The sequence below is a fragment of the Meleagris gallopavo genome, chromosome 1, assembly GCF_905368555.1.
Source record: "Meleagris gallopavo chromosome 1, MGAL_WU_HG_1.1, whole genome shotgun sequence".
Lineage (NCBI taxonomy): Eukaryota > Metazoa > Chordata > Aves > Galliformes > Phasianidae > Meleagris > Meleagris gallopavo.
In genome coordinates, this window is record NC_139404.1 from 67,372,566 (window position 1) to 67,392,169 (window position 19,604).

At 42.0% G+C, this 19,604-nt stretch overlaps 1 protein-coding gene across 2 annotated transcripts in view; it reads right to left on the reverse strand.

The window, feature by feature from the left end:
- Positions 1–1,793: 1,793 nt before the first annotated feature.
- The window catches only part of TM7SF3 (transmembrane 7 superfamily member 3), an 18,008-nt gene continuing 197 nt past the window's right edge, over positions 1,794–19,604 (reverse strand). The window contains exons 1-13 of one of the 2 annotated variants that reach the window (XM_085232035.1): positions 18,843–19,604; positions 18,630–18,703; positions 12,803–12,957; positions 10,910–11,060; positions 10,354–10,474; positions 9,891–10,062; positions 9,134–9,311; positions 7,917–8,003; positions 7,419–7,499; positions 6,500–6,652; positions 5,072–5,169; positions 4,530–4,692; positions 1,794–4,123 (exon numbers count right to left, since the gene is read on the reverse strand). The exon at positions 18,843–19,604 is cut by the window's right edge and continues 11 nt beyond it. In XM_085232035.1, the coding sequence (XP_085088161.1) occupies positions 3,861–4,123; positions 4,530–4,692; positions 5,072–5,169; positions 6,500–6,652; positions 7,419–7,499; positions 7,917–8,003; positions 9,134–9,311; positions 9,891–10,062; positions 10,354–10,474; positions 10,910–11,060; positions 12,803–12,957; positions 18,630–18,699 (1,692 nt within the window). In that variant the 5' untranslated portion in view covers positions 18,700–18,703; positions 18,843–19,604 and the 3' untranslated portion in view covers positions 1,794–3,860. The remainder of the gene's footprint in view (positions 4,124–4,529; positions 4,693–5,071; positions 5,170–6,499; positions 6,653–7,418; positions 7,500–7,916; positions 8,004–9,133; positions 9,312–9,890; positions 10,063–10,353; positions 10,475–10,909; positions 11,061–12,802; positions 12,958–18,629; positions 18,704–18,842) is intronic. The other variant, XM_010715613.4, reaches the window with a different exon arrangement.

Consider the following 19,604-nt stretch of genomic DNA (forward strand, 5'->3'; position numbering starts at 1 on the left):
TGCTTCCTATGACGTGTACTATCTGGGCTTCAGTGCTTCCTGGACATGACTTGCTTTCCCCAGGGCTTTTAGGATAAGTTAATCCAGCTCTGTATGAGCGCATTAGATCATTTGCATTACACCAGAAGAGAGCATGGGCAACCTGGAACAATCGGACAGAGTGGGTTTTGTTGTTATTTTTCTTTTGATGAGTCAGACGTGAAAACCCAGCACTGCAGCAGGTAGGTAAGTTGTACACAGCTTCATCTCTCTCCCAGAGTGAGCTAAGGTATTGCTGTTTTGGAGTGGTCTTCTCCCAGCATGCAGCAGAGTGCAATCTCTTGTACACCCAAGCAAGAGTCTGCTATCTACAGCCCCTTCCTCCCAGGCACAACACTGCTAAACAAGCAGTTCACAAAATGCTGCTTTTGTCCTACCCAAACCTATGCTACTTGACAACAGTGGGGATGGCAAAGCTTCCCAACCAGGCTCTGCTGGGAGTGTGAGAAGTTTCAAGACTGCCACCTACCTGTCAGTCACATCCAGCTCGTAGCTTCTAACTGAAAACAACAAGCCTCTTGCCCGCAGAGGTCAAAACATTAACCAAGGCTGATGTTTTCTCAGAAATCTCTGTTGTAGGGTTCACACCACAACTAACAACTACACCCTTAGAGTTTCAGGTGCTTTATAATCTGCTGTATGTAATATATTTCTAACAACTGTTTGAAAGGATGCAACAACAGTAACCAGCACGTTTTCTTCTTACTAAGCAATAGCAGCACACACCATTAGATTGGAAGATACATGTCCACCATTCTTCCCAGTGAGGAAAGCTGCTTACATGGGATACAACTGCAGGGATGATGAAGCAACTTACATTGTTCTCTCTCCTTAAAGCTAAAGGCAGTTCTGCACGTGCTTCAGTCCTAGAAAAGCCGTAGGAGCAACGAGGACAAACACCATGATGTAATCATTGCAGCACTGTTACAGTAAAGTGAGAACTGCAGAAATGCACCAAAGCAGTAACAGCAGGTGGGTTCTTCAAGGTAGAGAGAGGCAGATCATTATAATCCAGGAGGCTCCAGCTTACAATCAACACACCTGATTTTATAGAGGAATCAGCACCAAGAGCTTCCCAAGAAGCATTAAATAGCATCGGTTTAAGCAAGCACAACTGCAAGGTAAGTGCTGAGCTGGGCTAACTGCATAAGTGCTTCCAGTGAGAGATGCTGGAGCGAGTAGTTTTCTGTACTTGCATGCAGAAATGCATAGCAAGCTGTAATTCAGTCTCTCTTGCAGCTGCCACAAATAGTATGCAAGATTCTTAAAAAATCCCCGCCATTCTCCCCCCCCCCCAGTACTCCAGTGAATCAGTTAGTATATTCTTACAACAGTCACTATTAAGCACTATGGCTTATGGAACATGAAAATAAGCCACACACAGTCTTTAATTGGAAAAAAAAAAAAAAACCACTATCTCCAGTTGAGGATCTCGGAAGAGTTCCAAGGCCAAGTTCTGCTCCAGCCTTCCTACAGGATCTGGCAGACTTGTTTCCAGTCAAGAGCTTCACAGTCTGTCTTTTGTCCTTTAGAACTTTGTCCACCTCTTCAGGTCCTGCATTCACAGGGAATGCAGCTGGTCTCAGCCTGGACCTCAGGGTGTCACTGTGACTGCAGTCAGTCCTTATGACAGGTCAGCTGGTCTTCTCCTACCATATCCTTTGAGGGCCTAACATTTCAGAACAACAAACCATACAACTTGCTTCAGCATTTATGACTGTAAAAGTGACACTGAATTCAGCATGAAGACATCCTTTCAGTTACAATATTATTTCAAAAGACATCTTTATTATAAAAAGATATAGAAAATTAGAGTTCAACTTGTTTCTTCAGAATGCTAGTCACAACAGTTAAAAAAAAAAAACAACAAGGTAAACATGTTTAAGAGTATTTGTATACCAAATATGTGTTTGCTATTTAGTCAAATACACAAAGAAAAGCTCAGTATCAGTGCAGTAAGGGCAGTCAGTGAACATCAGTCCATCAGGGACCAAGGAAAGAGGTCCTCATTTACCCCCCCAAACAGCAGAGTGAAGCAGGACCCTAACTGAAGGATTTCAGCCTTGCTCAGCTATTTGAGGAAAATGTACCAGCTCAAAGCAGTCATGGGATTTGTCTCTAAACATCAGATCAGCTCAGAGGCTGTACCATGCTACAATTTTCACTCCTTAAAAGCTGAGAAGTGGCTGTAAAACTGAATTACTTTGAAGTCAATGATTCCTTTCTCCTGCTAGGATGTTTCAGCTTTCAACTAAGTTCTCAGAGTAGTATTGCCACCTTCCTTAGAGAGCTGCCTGACACTTACTGCCAAGAATTTAAAGTAGTGGCTGAGAACTGAAGTTTTATCAGCAGATTATTCACTAGCAGGGGCTCCATTCAAGAAGCAGAACAGCCATTCACCTCCAGACAGGAAGGATTATATACTCCACTGCCCACATTAAAGGTATAAAGATAGGAAGGAGAAGTTAAAAAAAAAAAAAGTCAGAAAGAGCCACCAAAACCTGTATCAAGAATCAATGTAATGCATTACTTTCACTGCTATTTAATATAAGACAGACCACAATGGAAATACTGAGGATACAGACCAGGACTGGGCAGGGAGTGGACAGTAGAACCTAAGGACAGCCTCAGATCAATACATTAATTTGAGCCAAACCCACAATGTTCCAGTCTGCATTTTGAAAATGGCTGCTTGTTTTATTTAAGGAAGTGAATAAAGCCACCAAAAAAGATGCAATTCCCCACTGAACACAAGAGTGGTCCTTTATCTGTTTTACACTGCATTCTACTTTGGGCAAATGCAATCAAAGTTAGTAAGGAACATACTGAGTCAGCAAGGATCTTGGTCAGTATTTTGCCCACAGTATGCTTGTCTCACCATTAGAGAGAAAAATTAAAAGACCTATTGATTGATTAAAGAAGAAAAAAAAAAGCCAGAACAGTTAGTGTTTCAACTAATTCCAGGAAAGACTGACATTGGCTGTAAAGTGCTTATTCTAGTTACTGTCTTTGGCAGTACCTCATCAAAAAAGATGATGCCAGAGACAAAGCAAGTCCCAGGCTATTCAGAAAGCCAACAAGGAGGCAAGCCACTTGTGTTCTATTAGCAGTCATCTCTGTACAAAGACCAGATGACCAGCCTGCTACAGAACCAAGCAAAAGAGGGAGAAAGTCTTGTCTCAGATCAGCTCAACTTCCTGAGCCCCAGTGTGCTCACTTACAACAGTTAATTCAGTGCAGTTTAAATTCAAGTCACTTAATTTGCTTGCAAGGTTCACTAACACTTCTCAGATGCAACTGTGTCTGCAGCCACACATTCTGTACGTATTAGAAGATGATACTTCAGTTCCTGTTAGAAGAACTCCTTCTGTGTATGACCCTTGTCTTTCATCCCTTGCAAGATAACAGACTGCTCACCTCTGAGAGCAAGTCAGGCAATATTTTGGCAGCAATTTTCACCGTGAGGGAAGAATCAGTGTTGTACAGGTTGCTTTCTAAGGACTGTTTCATACTTCACATACCCGAACATCAATCTAGCTCACTACAAAACAAATACCTGTACTTGATCCTTAATATGAGATCTCTGCAGCCAGATATATGCTTGTTACAGCAGTCTGAGTGGGCCATTGAGGAATGTCACAAAACAGCATGTAGTGGACAGGACAGATAATTTTTCCTTCGAGTTGAAAAAACAGCCTCCTCTTATTACACAAGACAAGTTGACAGTGGTAGAAGCCTGCACCACTGGCTGGTTTGCTGGTGATAACTTATCTTGCCATTCTTAGATTCTTCCTCTCTGTTCCCACCAGTTATTGAGCTGGTTACAGAAGCAGTGGAGTTCTTTCCCCAGCTGGCTGCTCTTTCTGAAAAAGCTCTTTAATCTGTAGCAGCTTGCTGTGGATCCTCTCTCTCAGGGGAGGGATATGATGGCTGGGGTCTAAGACATTTGTGCTTCTGCGCTCCCTTTCCCGTTTCCAGGTGAGGTAAGGGTGTGGTGGGAAGGGCACTTCACTTCTCTCTCGGCGAAGCTGCACAGTGACTCCACTAAGGGCTAGCATTATCCACACTGCCAGGACAATAAAGTCTAAAAGAAAAAAAAAGAAAAAACACTGATTCCCATAAAACTTGAAAGGAAGTGTGAAGTCCATGCGCACATGTTCAAGACTAAGACAGATGGGGCTTTGGGCAACCTGGTCTACTCACAGCAGAGAGGTCACAGCTAGATGACCTAACATAGCAGTCCAACCCTGAAAAGCACCTCAGGTAAGTGCCTTGTTATGCAACATCTGTTGGAAGGTTTATGTATGAGACAGCTCAGGGTTAATTTTGGAGGACTGAAATCCACTATTAAATGGTGTTAAAATCTCACACCATACTTCTCACATTATCTTTTAAGCCCCTCCACATTTACTGTTTACGAAGGCAATGGTGCAGTTTTCAAGTAAATATTTCCAACTTTCTTTTAAAGGAAGTGTAAGAACAGCACTCACCATTTGTTTGAAAAGGCACATTGGTGTAAGCTCTGCTGAAGTAATCATTGAGGATCCTTCTGAGCAAGTCTAAGGCAATGTAAGCAAGACTTGTGTAGACATAACATGCGATAGCCAGGACCACTGAGTAAGAGCCTACTATTCCACAGGCCAGTATGTTCAGCTGAAAGGGGGAAGAAAAACAGAACTTGAGGAAACTGACCAACACATTACTCCCCCACCTTTTCAATGCAAAATTTTAATCAGTTCTACTAAAAGAATTTGGCTCCCTACACCCTGTTATCCAGGCATCCTATTCAGACAGCATAGGTAGGCCAATAAAAGTGTTACTGGTTGTTGTGTGCAAAGCTGCAAAGATCATTCCTTTGCTTATGGACCATTTAGTACAAGTAGCAGCGAACAGGAACTCCTTAGAGCTGACCCTGTACTGAGCTTCATGAAGCTGTGTTAGATCTTCCACACATCCCGCAGGACTGCATTTTGGATAATGGTCTGAAACGTTTTTTTCCCCTCCTTCCAGGGAGGAAGAACACATTACTTACAATTCTTGGACAGCCAACGAAAAGCACTGGAATCATCAAGGCCACAGAAGAAAAGGTCACCCAGAACACAACATCATCACGAAACACCCTGTAGTCTCCTGCAAAGACACCATAATTCCACAAGTAGCTTTCTAGCATTAGTAAGACAATCATTTTTTCTCCCCCTAAGTGGTTGTAGTGGTAAGCTTTTCTCTAAAGATTCTGTACATTCAGAAATTTTAGAAATATCTGGAGTACAACATGGAAAAGGTTAGCTTTTGAGCTCAAATGCCAATTGTAACAGTGTACTGTTAGTCAGAACAGAAGGATTGTTCCAGGTTAGCACAGGTCTTAAACTGGGAAACAGACCTTGATCATCAAGCAAGTTTTTCAGTGAAGTATATACTACTCATCTGATACGATTGAAAAGCAGAGTACTTCTATCTAATAAGAAACCATTTTATTCCCTATACAGTTTTACAGTTTATAAACCTGTATCCACATAGGTTTTATTATAGGACCTGGTACAAGTGCAACTACTGCAATGTATGGCAAGAAGCTCTTCTTTCTATAGTAAGAATAATTAAGTTACTTGATTAAATGGTATTTTGCTCCCCCTGCTTTCAAAGGCCTGTCAACTAAATAGGGGACTAGCTGACTCTAATTCACTCACTATTTTACTCTTGTAAAGAGCAACCAGGGAATGCATGGATTATTACACAATTACAGACTGAATAAAACAGACAATCTTTGAAAGGAAAAACTGCCCCACCAGGAGATCTTAAGTAGGAAAGCCAGAAAGGAATGCATTTATGAAATTTAAAGGTACAGCAAAGAAAGTAGTGCAGCTGATGCCTCAATGTCCCTGAAGGATTTCAGCTCAGAAGCCTTTCTTGCTTTGCCCATTGTTCCTCTTAAGGAAATACTTCTAAAAACACCTGTGATGTTAGTTCAGCTGCAAATACAAGTTTGAGTCTTACAGTAAAGTGCTGCCACAGCATTGCATTGCAGTATGGTAAAAGGTAACAGCAAGGAGATCCTCTTAATCCATGGTGCCTTTATGCCTGAAGTCTCAAAGTCAGACCACAGATTTTCTACTGTAACTTGCTCTGAATCAGAGAACAAGACAGACAGCAAATGCCTGCCTGGAGCAGAGATGGTATTAGATTACTGAAATGCAAGCCGCTTGGGTAGGAAGAATAAGTAGTTTCCTTTTCCCACCAGTGCTGATTCCCCAAGTAGCTTTAATTGCAGCACACCTGAAAGAAAGCTTCAGGGACACATCTCTAATGCTTTCAAAACCAGAAAGGAAAAAAAATAAAGAAAAAAAAAATCACACTAAGATACACCAGATAGGGGCATTTGTTTTAGAGCTTTGGAGTCCCTAAAATATTTAGAAGGGAAGTGTCACTCAATAGTCACTTTGCAGCAGAATATTTCAGTACATACCTAGTGGGGTAAAGAAGACCATTGATGAGAAGAGAAATCCCAGCACAAGTCCAATAATCAACATACAGAGTAGGACAGAGCCAAATCTCCACCAGCTTGCAACCAGGAGAATCCCTCCAGTAATCCCAGCTACTGCTGTCAAAATAAGACGCACTGAAAAATAAAATAGGAAATTCTAAACTAAGAACTGTGGCACCATCCTGAAAATTTCAGTTTTTACAATAACATATTCAACAGCTTTGCTTGCATGCTTGACCATTTAATTACCTAATGAAAGCCTTCTGAAAACTTTCTGAAAAAAGCCCATATTTGTGCTTCATGTATTTCACCAACTTCACTCAGTAACTGAGAGTATGCTACTGAAATAGTGACATAGGATTGTAATGAAGGTGTTGCTACTATGTACAAGAGTACCTTGAGATCTCAGAGAAGTTATGTTACAACAGATATTGCAATTTCAGAAAAGCACCTATATGAGATAGAATGTAATAAAGACAAAAGAACCAATTCTTGCCAGCCCAACAGACAGGTTGCAACTCCTTATTCCATTTTGCATTTAGAATCTGCACTGATCTGAAACTGAGGTCTATCCATTACAGAAGAGACAGGAAGGAAGTAGATTGCAAATTCTAGACAGTTTCTAAATCTACACCTCCTATTTATCTATGTTGGATAAATATGCATATTTGTCTTTCATAGTTGCAGTTATTAATTTCCACTTTATTGTTTGAGGTTGAAAACAATAACTACTCTGTCGTGTATTCAGCTGTTAGGGTAATCAGAGCTCAGGTCAAGTACTCACATACTATACTTCTTTGTTTTTAATCTTTCCCAAGGCTAGCCAGCTGCAAGCACAACTTAAGAGATACAGAGCAATAATGTTTTGGGAAGAGGACAGGATATCCTCACATCTACTCACCATCATAACCAAGGCCAGTTACCCTAGTGATGAATACAAAGAAAAAGAATCCTGTGATTATGAATCCCATGAAGAATAAGTCTAGAGATAAGAGAAAAGGGATTAATATGATATCATATCATGTGATACTAAGTCTACTTCAGTACATGTTCAGGTCCCTCTGTTTTACAACTAGGAAGGGAGATCTCAGCTCATTAGCTGTTAAGCACAAGGAGACAGCCAACACTTTGTTCTGGAAAGGACAGTTCCAAAGTACTTCAAATAAGCTAACAATTACACACTTATACTTATGCCCCCCAGCATGCACTCTGGTTCTGGGTTCCTGTTCTTGGAATACCAGAAACTTCTTGCTTTGAGCTCAGGAGATCTGACCCTGTTAAAGCAAAGCTGTGGGATCTAATTGACATGTAATTGCTATTAGGTGATTCTTAGCAAGTCGCAGCAAATTACACTTACAAAATTCCAATGAGAGTTATGAGAAGAAAAACCACTCTATACCTGTTCTCCAGAATCTGTGTCCAAAAAAGCAAATGAAGAGACCAAGAACAGCAAGAGCAGTGAAGAATATTTTGGTAGAGAGTTTGCCTACAAGGAGAAAGAAAGGGTTACTAGAGCATTCTCTTCTACTAGTCCCAACAGTAATTCTAACAAAGACAGGCTGTTATCACTTAGTCTGCCAACAACATAATTGCTGCTCCTTCAGGCTCACAATGAGAAGGAATCTGCAGCATCTAACCTAACAAATATCTTTAGGAACTGCAACAGAATATTTAAGTAGCTCCGGTCTAAGCTGCAGTCAAAAGCTTCCACTTACTCAAGAGACTGACATTTCCATAACCATTAGTCAGGCAGCCATAACTTGCTGTTTGCTGTATCAGTACTACAGCGTTATCTGAAAATTCTTTACTCAGCTTTAAAATAGTCCGTACTATAGCAGTTAGTCTTTATCTTTGCAGCCTTTATCTTTATCTACAATAAATATACTTTTCAAGCAACAGAAAGGACCATTGCCACCCCAGTACAGCTCGCCTGTGTGTCCTAGAAATAATTCTTACTAATATTTAGGCTACATTTCTCTAGTTTTCTGAATTAGAAGAAAGGTTTTTATGACCAGATGTCTCTTATGAGGTCATAAGACATTGAATTTGACGAGTCACCCGAGTAACGATTAAGCAAATGAGGACAAATCTTGCTTTATGAACCATATTCTATCCATTATTTTTGTTCCTTCAGTTTGCTCTTCTTGCACTCAAATTTATAATTACATAACCTCATAGAAAGTAGTATGATTTTGTAATCAGATTTCTACTGCTGGCATTACATTCATGACTGTTTTTAGATGACTATCTGATTTCAAAATACTGGAAAGTTACTGATTGCTATTAGCACCAGCACAATTCAAGAATTAAGAGCTGGACTCTAATCCAGACCATGTTTTATCAGCTTAGTTTCACATACATCACCCACAAAGTAATTTAAATCTATGTATCCAGTTCAAATGGAAAAAACTGGAGGGAGACCATTAATTACTAATAGCTCTTCATAGACTAATTCTTATAATTTTAGAATTTCTACTCAAGAAGTAGATTCAAAGTAACAAAAATATATATCAAGTATATATCTACACATGTAAAAAGCTCTCAAACAAAAAAAAACACCCCACCACTCTGTACACTGGAGCACAAGCTTGAATTGTACTCCAAGGCCCAACTTACTAAGAGAAGAGCAGTTATCCACTAGGTCAGCAAAGCTGCAGGCATATGTGTGCACAGGTATGTATGCAGCAGAAGTATTCCAAAGAGGATCCCATACTATGACATTGTAGATCACACCTTGCCCAGGGAGTGAGGAAAAGTATACATCTGTCTTATCATCACTTGTCACTGTAAGCATCTGGAACAGTAAAGAATATTTTTAATTGCAGAGACCTGCTTGTCACTATTTCTAACGCCATGGCAATGTACACAGCTAAAGCAATACTCAGCAGCTTAAGGAAGACCAGCAAGAACTGGAGTTCTGCTATTCTGAACCCTCTCTGTATTACTAACTGAAATGTTAAAGTCTCACAGGATTGACTCCACTTCCCTAAACATAAAGCAGTGCTTTCTGACAGCACATTAGATTTTTATACCCATCTTTTGTTCCTCCCTGTTCGAGGGCATAGTCCAGTTTTTTTTCCTATCAGTCTTCTAGCTGCTCTCTGAAGCAGGGAGGCTGCCATTCTACTCCCTAGCAAGGCCAGATAGGTCACGGCCACTGACATTCTCACCCTCCGTCCCTTCCAATCTCTTTGCTGGGAGTAGGTAAACATGCCAGAATTGTTTGCTCTACCATATCTGCTCTCTTCATGTCACTCCAAACTGGGGTCAGTTTCTAGTCCAGTTCAACTCAAGGAAGAGAAGAACAGGGAAGAAAAAAAAATTTCACACAGTGCACTGCCAAGTGTCTCATAGACTGACGCTTCACACTTACTTTAACACCATTAGCTTTGATACTTTGCACCTCAGACATCTTGCGTATGTGGCTCATGAGCACCATCTCAGAAAGATTGTTCTCTGGTAAGAAATACTGGTAGACATCATAGCGCAGCCGCCATCTGGAGTTCTGACCAGTCCCTGAATCACAGGATGGTGGGTTTGCCCCTCTGTAATTAAAGAGAGGTCAGCAACATGCTTGGCACAAAGCCCTCATATGCATAGTCTCTCCCACAGGATGTAACTTCCCTTTCTTACAGTAACTTTTCCCCCTTTCTTTTCCTCACTTACTTCTTAGATTACTAGTTGCAGCAAACAATATTTCTACCAGCAGTTAGATGTCCAACCTTTCCATTAAACCTTGTATTATCACCCTACTCAAATACAGGGAAACACCAATATAGGGTCTAGTCAGAGCACTGAAGCCCCCATTCATTTTTAATTATTTTTTAACTACACACCTCATATATCCCAGGTTTGCAGGGGCAAACTTGATGTGTACTTCAACCAGTGTGTAGTCTAGATAAATGTTGGGATCCACTTCCAAGTCAAATTCTAGATTGCAGCCTCCAGGTATAGGATCTGGAAAACAAAACAAAAAAATGGCTGTAGTAGTTCTTACTTCTTTCTTACACAGTAAGAAAAAAAGTTTACGACCTCAGCAATGCATGCACTTGCAGGCACAATCTGATGCTGAGCACCCAACACTGTTAGGCTCTAGTCCTGCAGACAATACAAGTAATGTCACTGCAGTCACTAAAAGAAATCCTAGTGCACATGCACAGCGTTTTTCTACTCAGAGGCTGAAGTCCTGACAAGACCACACAATATATCTTACACACAAATCATAATTCAGTAATAAAAACAAGCTTTGGCTGCCCCAAAGGGCTCGTGACATCTCCACCATCTGCTTGTACCAGGCAAGATCACCACTTCTGAAAAAGCAACACTTCATTCCACAATTTGCTAATAGTAAGCAGAGATGGTGCCCCTTAACCACAAAAAAGGGCAACATACCTTTCTCCATATAGGGAATAGAGATAGCTGTGCTTAGCACCTGGTTAGCATCCAGAGATCGAAGGTACCATGTACACACAGTCTGTTGAGGTCGAAGGATAGAAACGAGTCCTCTGTCTACTCCAGTTCCTGAGCTGTTTGTAGATGGATTCTAGACAGAAAAACGTTATATAAACAATTAATCGTGATCATGTTTTACACAGCTAGACATATTGCACAGGAGTCACATTCCTGCCACAGACCTGCAGGGCACACATTCAGTGCCAGTTGCCACAGATGAGGCATTCAGCTAGCTAGCAATAGCTCAGAGCTGGGGGGAAAAAAAGAAGAAAAAAAAAAAAAAGGGTAGCCTTCAACACCACATATTGGCCTGTTCAGGCTCAAAAGAAAGGAAACCTGAAAGTCTGAGACTAGTGAAGAGGTAACACCAAAAACAAATCACAGAGATTTCCAGCTAGCTAAGTCTACAAGTGTACAGATACGGAATGATTACAAAAGGTATAAAGAGATTAGAATATCTCTTACAAAAAGGTGTAAAGGAACTGATGAGCATCCTGAAAACAAGAGTGCCAAAACACCTCACTAGCTCTACCAAAATGGAGTCTACTTTATAACTGCTGCTTAAACACAAGCCACGCCAGAAAACCACTGATCTAATCCTCAATGTCACCACTCCTTTCAGAACCAAGAGCTTTGATGTAAGATCAGATAGCAACAACTGCATCACACATGGCTGGAACAGCCAAGATTTGACATGTAGTCAAATCTTCTTCAGCACAGAAAATGCCTTTTGTCCAAGACCACAAGTGCTATCCAAGGCAACACTAATGAGGCACTTTACACCTGGCAGGCTCAATTTCATACCTTCAGAGGCAGGCCAGCCCTACAAGCAGTACAACCATATTCGTGTGGCACTACTCTTGGCCTGGTAAACCCCATGCATGCAAGTACGGTCTGAACTGACACAGCAGAAAGCTCTACGGCTGGTAATCAATGACAGAATAAGCATAGAAGTAATGCCTCCACTCTGGAATCCTGGGTATTTAAACTGTACAAAGATGACTGAGCTGGGTGACTTGTCTTACAGGTTATTCACCTTCTAAGCTTCCCAGCATAGTCCTTGGCACACAATATATTCTCATTTGAAATACACTAATGGATTACAGGAACTGGATGGCTGCTGTCATGCTGCCACCTACTACCTCCAGCTTAGTTTACATTCTGCTCAAATATCACTAATTGCCTCAGAGTACCATAAAAATCAGTACTTTAGATTACATCTCAGTAATGATGGAGCAAAAATGAGGCTAGCATATAGCAGTAAGAATATTTGTATTGCCAGCTAGGTGTAGCAGCTTTCACTGGAGTACTGTGAAAGAATTTCTCCATATGTCACTAAACAAAAAAAAAAAAAAAAAAAATCAGCTCCAGAGAGGCAGTTGGGATAATGAGACACCATACCTACAGTAATTATACACAAACAACATGAACTGTAGACAGCTAAAAATCAAGAAGTGATCATGCTTGCATAACAAGGCATCTGGAGACTGTCATGAACCTGTTTTTAACGAGACACATTGATGGACAGTGGTCAGCAACCACATATCAAAAGCACCACTCTCATCAAGAGCAAAGAACACTGAAAAAAAGTTAAAGCCAGTTCCAAAATTCCTTTGCTATTCAGTCCTCTAAAATAGCCATCATGACACAAGAATATGAGAAAGTATTACTCTAGTTTCAGAAATCCTAAAAACACATTAACTGCATGGCTCTTAAGTAGTACTTACATAGCCTAAATTCTGTATCCTACATGTAGGATGCCAGCTCCTACTTCCTTCCCCTCTAGGGAAAGAAAAGTAGTACTCAAGAACATAAATGACACTCTTCCCATACCTTATCAAAAGATATCACCACATCACTTTGCTGTGCATGTACTTGAAAAATGATGACTGTCACATTGCTTGCAATGTTCCTGATGACTGCTTCCACCGGACTGGTCTGATTAAGTAGCACATTTCTGAATTTTCCCAAGGAGAGCTCAAGAAGACCTGCAATCCAAAAAAAGGAAAATCACTTGGTTTTTCATTCGCATGGGAAGCAGTTATTGAGGGACTGGGAGCAGGGCTGGGCCAATATTTGTCTGCTGAGAAAACAACAAGATATTTTATGCTACTTTCACTCAATAAGCTCAGGCTCCAGAGGTTGCTGTACGCAAAGTTATGCCTACAAGAGATACAAGCTGGGAAAACTACCATGCAGTCTGGCTTTCACCTAAACATATGGGACATCACAGAATCGCAGGGGTTGGAAGGGACCTCAAGAGATCGAGTCCAATCCCCCTGCTAAAGCAGGTACCCTACAATAGGTCACATAAGTAGGCATCCAGATGGGTCTTCAATATCTCCACAGAAGGAGACTCCACAACCTCTCTGGACATTACTTCCTGCCAAGCTCAGTCCATCTCCTGTACAGCTGAGTTCATCAGCAACAAACACCAGCTACAGATAACCAACCAGTGCAACCAAGGGCAAGTACCCTTCAGTAAGTGATACTTGTTTTTCTGCAGATAGAAGAGAATAAGCTCATATTAGCCAGCCAACAAGCACAAAATCTGCTAGACTTCTTGGGCAAATTTCCCAGTGATGGGAATTGCATCAAGGTCTACAACAGCAAACTTGCTGTTTACATACCTATACTTAACCATCTTCATTATTTCACACGGAATTTGCTCACAAACTGTTCTTAATTATTAGGACTTCTGTTCCTAATTTCTGTATCTAGTTTCAATACAATCAATACTGTTTTTTCCTAGGATGAACACAGCTCTATCATCTGCTGTCACGTCAATTTAAATAGAAACACATGACCCAGGGGATAAGATCCTCTGAGAATTAGCTATGACTTGTTCAAATCCTACAAGAAAGCCTAGTTTCTCCTCGAGCTGTGCTCTTGGGAAGCACAAAAATCTCAGGAGAGGGAAGAGAAGCAGATGTATGGAAGCCATGAGATTCTCTTTTATCAAAAAGTAGAGACTGTAGGCTTGTAGTTTGAACAATGCCTTTGAGCATTGCACTGTGATACTTCCTAAGAATTCCCCTGCGTGGGCACAAACACAAATTCAGCTGACCTAAAACTTACCAAGCTTAAAAGCAGTACACTACTTCTGCAAAGTTGCCTCTCCTAGTAGGAAGCTTGATACTGTCATGTTACTCTGTGCTTTTATTGGAGAACAATCATCCCATTCACACTCAATGGGTCAGGTGTTTCCCTTTCTAGAACAAGAGTCTTCTCATTCTAAACTACATACATAGAACTCTGTACCCCTTTTAGTTCTTTCCTGTCACTCTTCATTACCTGCCCTATTTGGCAGGTTTCTTGGCCTTCTGATATGCAAAAAGAGATGACCTACCCTCATGCATCTTCCATTCTTCTCACAGAAGAGGAAAAGCAGGAAAAATAACTCATTTCATCTTACTAGCTTCAATCCTCACTTCAGTCCTATGCTCACCCCAAAAGTTTGATGATTACCAAAACCAGATCACCAACAAACCCCTTGCTGAAATACAGAGACCACAAATCATCCAGGAGAAAGACTGCTTTGACAACTTGAAACAAATCTTTAGTTTGCGTTAAAGTTTTCAAGCATTTTGAGTAATTTTCAATTTCTGAGAGTCCCTTGCACAGCATTCCTATACTTGTCCCTTCCACAAAAATCTGTTCTTCTAAGACTTGAAGTTATACCAGAAATGCAATTACATATGCATGCTAGAGAAAAGTATTGTATTGAACACAACGCAGACTTTTTATGCACTCAAACCTGCAGTGGCAGTATGGAACAGAGGAAGGTTTCCCTGAACTTTAAAAGTGGCTTCCTGAACAGCAGGATGTTCAACGTCACAATGTTACTTTAAGAAAAAAACTGAAATCATGTACACCTTCTCTGTACTCTACAAGAAGGGGAAAAACAGCTTTGCTCTCAAATGCTCTTGTTTTCTCACCTCCACTCTGTTCTTACACTTTGAGGCTTTTGCATATATAAGGTCAGACTTGTCTGCAAAGCATAAGCCAGTACTTGAACAAGATCATGAGACTCTAAATGTCAGAGGCACTCTCTCAAATTTAATCAGTGTGGTAAACTAAGGCATGGTGTTCTGCATTACATTGCTCTTTGCATAACTGCTCCTAGACAGTGCATGTGACATATTTTAAGCTAAAGTCTGTACAGAAGAGCATAGATGCAGAGTTAAGAACAAGAATGACTACATCCATGAGGCTAGTGTTTTTCAGATGGTTGTCTACAGGCTCCTTGAACTGCACGTCTAGTCAGGCTGGAAAGATTACTAAGGAGAGTTTGCAAGCACTGCAGAGAAGCAGAACCTTTTAAGTCATTTGTAGGAAGAAAAATTGCTACACTGCCAAGCTACAATGCCTAAAACATTCCTGCTTTCTCCATTGCCATCATTTGATGAAGACATTGGTGGCGCTCCTAAGCAGACAGGAACATGGCAAGCAAGACAGACCAATCTACTCACAATTCAGCAGACCCATCAATATCATGTTTTTAGACAGCCATTAAATTGCCTGAACTCAGTGTAATTTGTAATGGAGCTCAGCATTGCCGAAGTATCTTGGCAACAGTATATAGGCTTCTTTTGGCAACCTTGATCTCACATAGCACAGCACACCAAACAGGACTACCACAATCACATAATCACAGAAGCAAAGTAGTTCACCAACAAGACCCAGGTTTCCCAAAAAGAACCCAGCTTCTTTTCCTCCCCTCCCTTGCTTTCGTTTTTTCAAACAGTGAAGATCAGAAAATGCCTGGAAAATACCAAGCTACATCCTCCTCTCTACAGGAGGAAGAAGAAATCTCAAGGTACTGTACATCAGAACCGTTTTAGATAAGATATGAGAGAGGAATCCTCAACACTACAGAAGTTGTCAAATGAAAACATGTAGGAAGCCAGCATTCTTGAAAGTGAGAAGGAGTAAAGCAAAGTTGGAGAGCTTCAAGTGCATTATTCAGTATATAGTACCACCAGGAGCAGAGAGAGAAAAAATCTGCTCTGCCATCCCACACTGCATTTCTTCTCCCACATAAAAAGCGAAGCCAGCACAGACAGCAAAGGAACTCAGCCTCCCAGAGCTCGGTACAAATGCCAACTCCTAACTAAGAATTGAGGTACCCAGCTCTCAGAGCCTCAGCAATTATTATCCTTCCCCTAAGATCTGCAGTCTCTCCAACAAGCAACAGCCAACTTGAATAGTTTCTATTTTGCTGATTCAGCAGCAAGCCCTCAGTTCATGTAGTATTTCAGCCACACTTCTGACCCCAACTGCCATAGCTAAGACACTTCATCCCCCACTGCCACAGCTAAAGACATAAGGTTCCTGGTTACACTGTATGATTCAATTCCAATTAAGAAACCATCACTGCATATACAGAAACATCCTTTACACCTACACAGTTGTGCTCAATCAGTATACTTGTCTCTAAGAGAAAAATGAATTTCAGTGCCAACCAGTTCACAGATATACTAAGTTACCTTGTATGAGTTTTTAGAGGCAAGAAGAGCCCTTCAGTGCAGGAAGAACATCAAGAGTAAGATGTAGACATTTTTGAGCAGAGAAAACTGAGCACACTATTGTCTTCATTAAACTATCATGTCATATCAGACCTTTTATGGCCATACATACATGGATGCACATCAGAATCCTCAGTCTTCCCACACTAGTACAAACCCAAATAAAGGCACTCCCATCAAAAACAACATGGAGATTTATGAAAGATCCTAAACTTTAAACTCATGTGATTGAGATTCAGTGCATGGTTTGATGTTCAATGCAGACAGTACCACAGCTGCAGCATTCCTATCCCAGAAGACTATACTGTCCACCAAGTTGTAGAATTAATTAGGTCTTCCACAGCCTGAAAAAGGACAGTGAAAAGTACTTGTGTCACCTGCTCACATTTACTAATCCACTGATTTACAGCCGAAATATGCAAGCTCCGGCTTCAAGTACATTGCTGGTACTGTTGATTAGGATATCACTTGCACCTCATGGCAAGGCACAAGAAGGAGGCTTTATTACCCAGAGGTGCAAGTAAACAGCTGCCTAATACATTCAGAGATCAGAGTAGTCTTGTGGGAACTTCGGTCTGTCTCTGCATAGACTAAACAGCTACAGACTAAGTAGATCCAGATAAGCTGGAGGGGAACAATCATTCAACTGCTTTGTATTTTGCATGATTTTAGCACAGCTGTATCTCAACTGAATGATGGTCTTGATCCACCTAAAACTTTACCATAGGGCCCTGCACAAACTAATTACACTACAAACTCACTTTTGTTTTTGCATTACTGAAAAAACAGGTTTGGAATTAGCAAACGAGGCAACACTCCTATTTCAGGAAGGTGGAACTCCTTAAATGTTTTAAACGTAATGCCTATTGCTTCTTAAGTATAAAAGCTAAGTTTAAAAAGCTGCAGCCCATCAGAACCCCAGAAAGGCAATACAGCCTATCACAGACAGATCTGCACTTTAAAAAGAAGTGGGATCTTTCAGTACTAGGAGACAGCAGGAATCATCCCTGCAAACCTGGACTGAATAGCCACAGGACAAATTAAAATCAGTGAACCATTAAGTAGGTGTCCTCGTTTAAATGGCCTAATAATCTGCTAGGTCTTGGAACACAAATTACAAAGCTCATTAACTTTTCATGAGGAAAATGGTGTTCTTCCCTTCCCACTCCTAGTTCTGCAAGGAGATACAGCAACAGGCTCCTTCAAAACAAAGCAGCTGTTGTCTCACTTCAATCCCGTGTTTATACATACAGTTAGAAAACAAGCGAAAAACCCACAACACCATTTTAAATCGAGTCTGGGAGACATATTGCTTATCTGAGACGTCATTCTCAAACCTACTCGATGCTATCAAGCACCAAGTTTCCTGTGCCCGCACCAAGCATCTTAAGATATAGGCATGATATAGGGAAGGAAGGCTTGCACACTTGGGAGTGATTCCAAATAGCGTCCTGAAGCGCTGCAACATACCCCAAGGGCAGATATCTCCTTTTGGAGAATTAAGCTTCATTAGACGCTAGTTTAAAAGTAAAGAAAATCTGAAAGAGGCTTAATATCAGCCCTACTATCAGAGGCTGCTTGCTTATCTCTGAGGAAACTTCTCACGAGCAGGAAAAGCGTTAACAAGTAAAGCATCTGTTAAGTCTTCACAAGATACAATCATTACAGAGCGCTGATCTCCGGAGGCCCTCTTTAGTCCCAGACACAAGTGAATTACAAAAAGAAGGCCACGCTCAACATAGTCACATTACATCAGCACGGCCAACAACTCATTTCTGGACCCGAATTCCAAGCTCTCAGGGCTGTCCCTGGGTCCTTGATTTTAAAGGGACGGTTTGTGAAAAGCCAGAACCTATCGTAAGAAGCAATTAACCCTTTTCCCTTTCTTACGTAGTCCTTACACTCCCTTCTTTTATATCTCCACACCAAACCCATCAGCCCGCACCACATCCCCGCAACAGCACGGGCGTAGTCAAGCAGAGCCACGCAGGGGGTAAAACAACAGCGCTATAAAGCTAGGTAATGAGCTGTAAAGCCGGCCTTGCGCTAAGGAAACACCGCAGGAAGGCTGCGGGATACGCACCTGCCCACACCGCCCGTTACAACCCGCAGCCCCACGACACCGCACTCACCTGAGGCGCCGCCATCGCGCAGCGCCCCGAGGTACCCCAGGAGCAGCACAACGCCGGGAGGGAACCGCATGGCGCTGCAGAGAGAAGGGAAAGCAGCTGAGAGAGAAGACCGAGACGCAAAGAGAAGCAGGGCGGAGCCTGCGGGGCGGAGTAACACCCTGAGGCTACGCAGGTCCCGCCCAGCCGGTTTCCCTCCCGCACCCACCCACCCACCAAGGGGCTGCGGGTAACGGTGATGGCCGCTCCTTCAGAGCCCTTTATCCGCCTCCGCAGGTTGCGGGGGCAGAGCTGGGGGAGGTCTCCAGGCTGAGCTGCGTGAGCATCGAGCTAATTTTCGTTTATTTCTTTAATGGCGCTGCCGTTTTGTTCTCACGCTGGGAGCCCCGGCGGTGCTTCTGGCTGCCGAGGTGATTCACGACCGTGTGACGAGAGGCAAATTAAACGCCTCTTTTTGGAACGGTGGTGGTGGCTGTTTTCAGCTTTTGGGAGCTTAAAGGCGGTCTTGTTGCTATTTCAGCCCCGTTCGTGAATTTGCGTCGTAACCTCGGCTTTGCGCCGTCACCCGTTTTACTGGCTTTTTCTAGGCAGCTTGCTCTGATCCGGCTTCCAGATAAAACGCAGAAGGAAGTCGTCGGTCTGCCGCAAGAGCACAGCGCTTCACACCGCAGTTGTTCCAAATGAAGACCGCAGTTATTCCATATGAGCAGCTGCTCGCTCTTCTCCCTGCTTTGGTGCAGAGCTGCCTTTCTCAGCCAGGACATTTAGCTCGCTGATGGTGTTTTTGTTCAGCTCAACAGCGATCCTCTAAGACAGTCTGTACGAGGGTTGTAAACCCTTAAACGTGTTGCTCATAGCCAGTGTCACAGCCGACCTCTCCCAGCGAGACCCCCCCGCCTTTCGTTCACAGCCCGGCACTCAACCAGCTTGTGAAAGTCCGAGCAAGGATACGCATTTCTGAAAGAAATAAGTATTCCT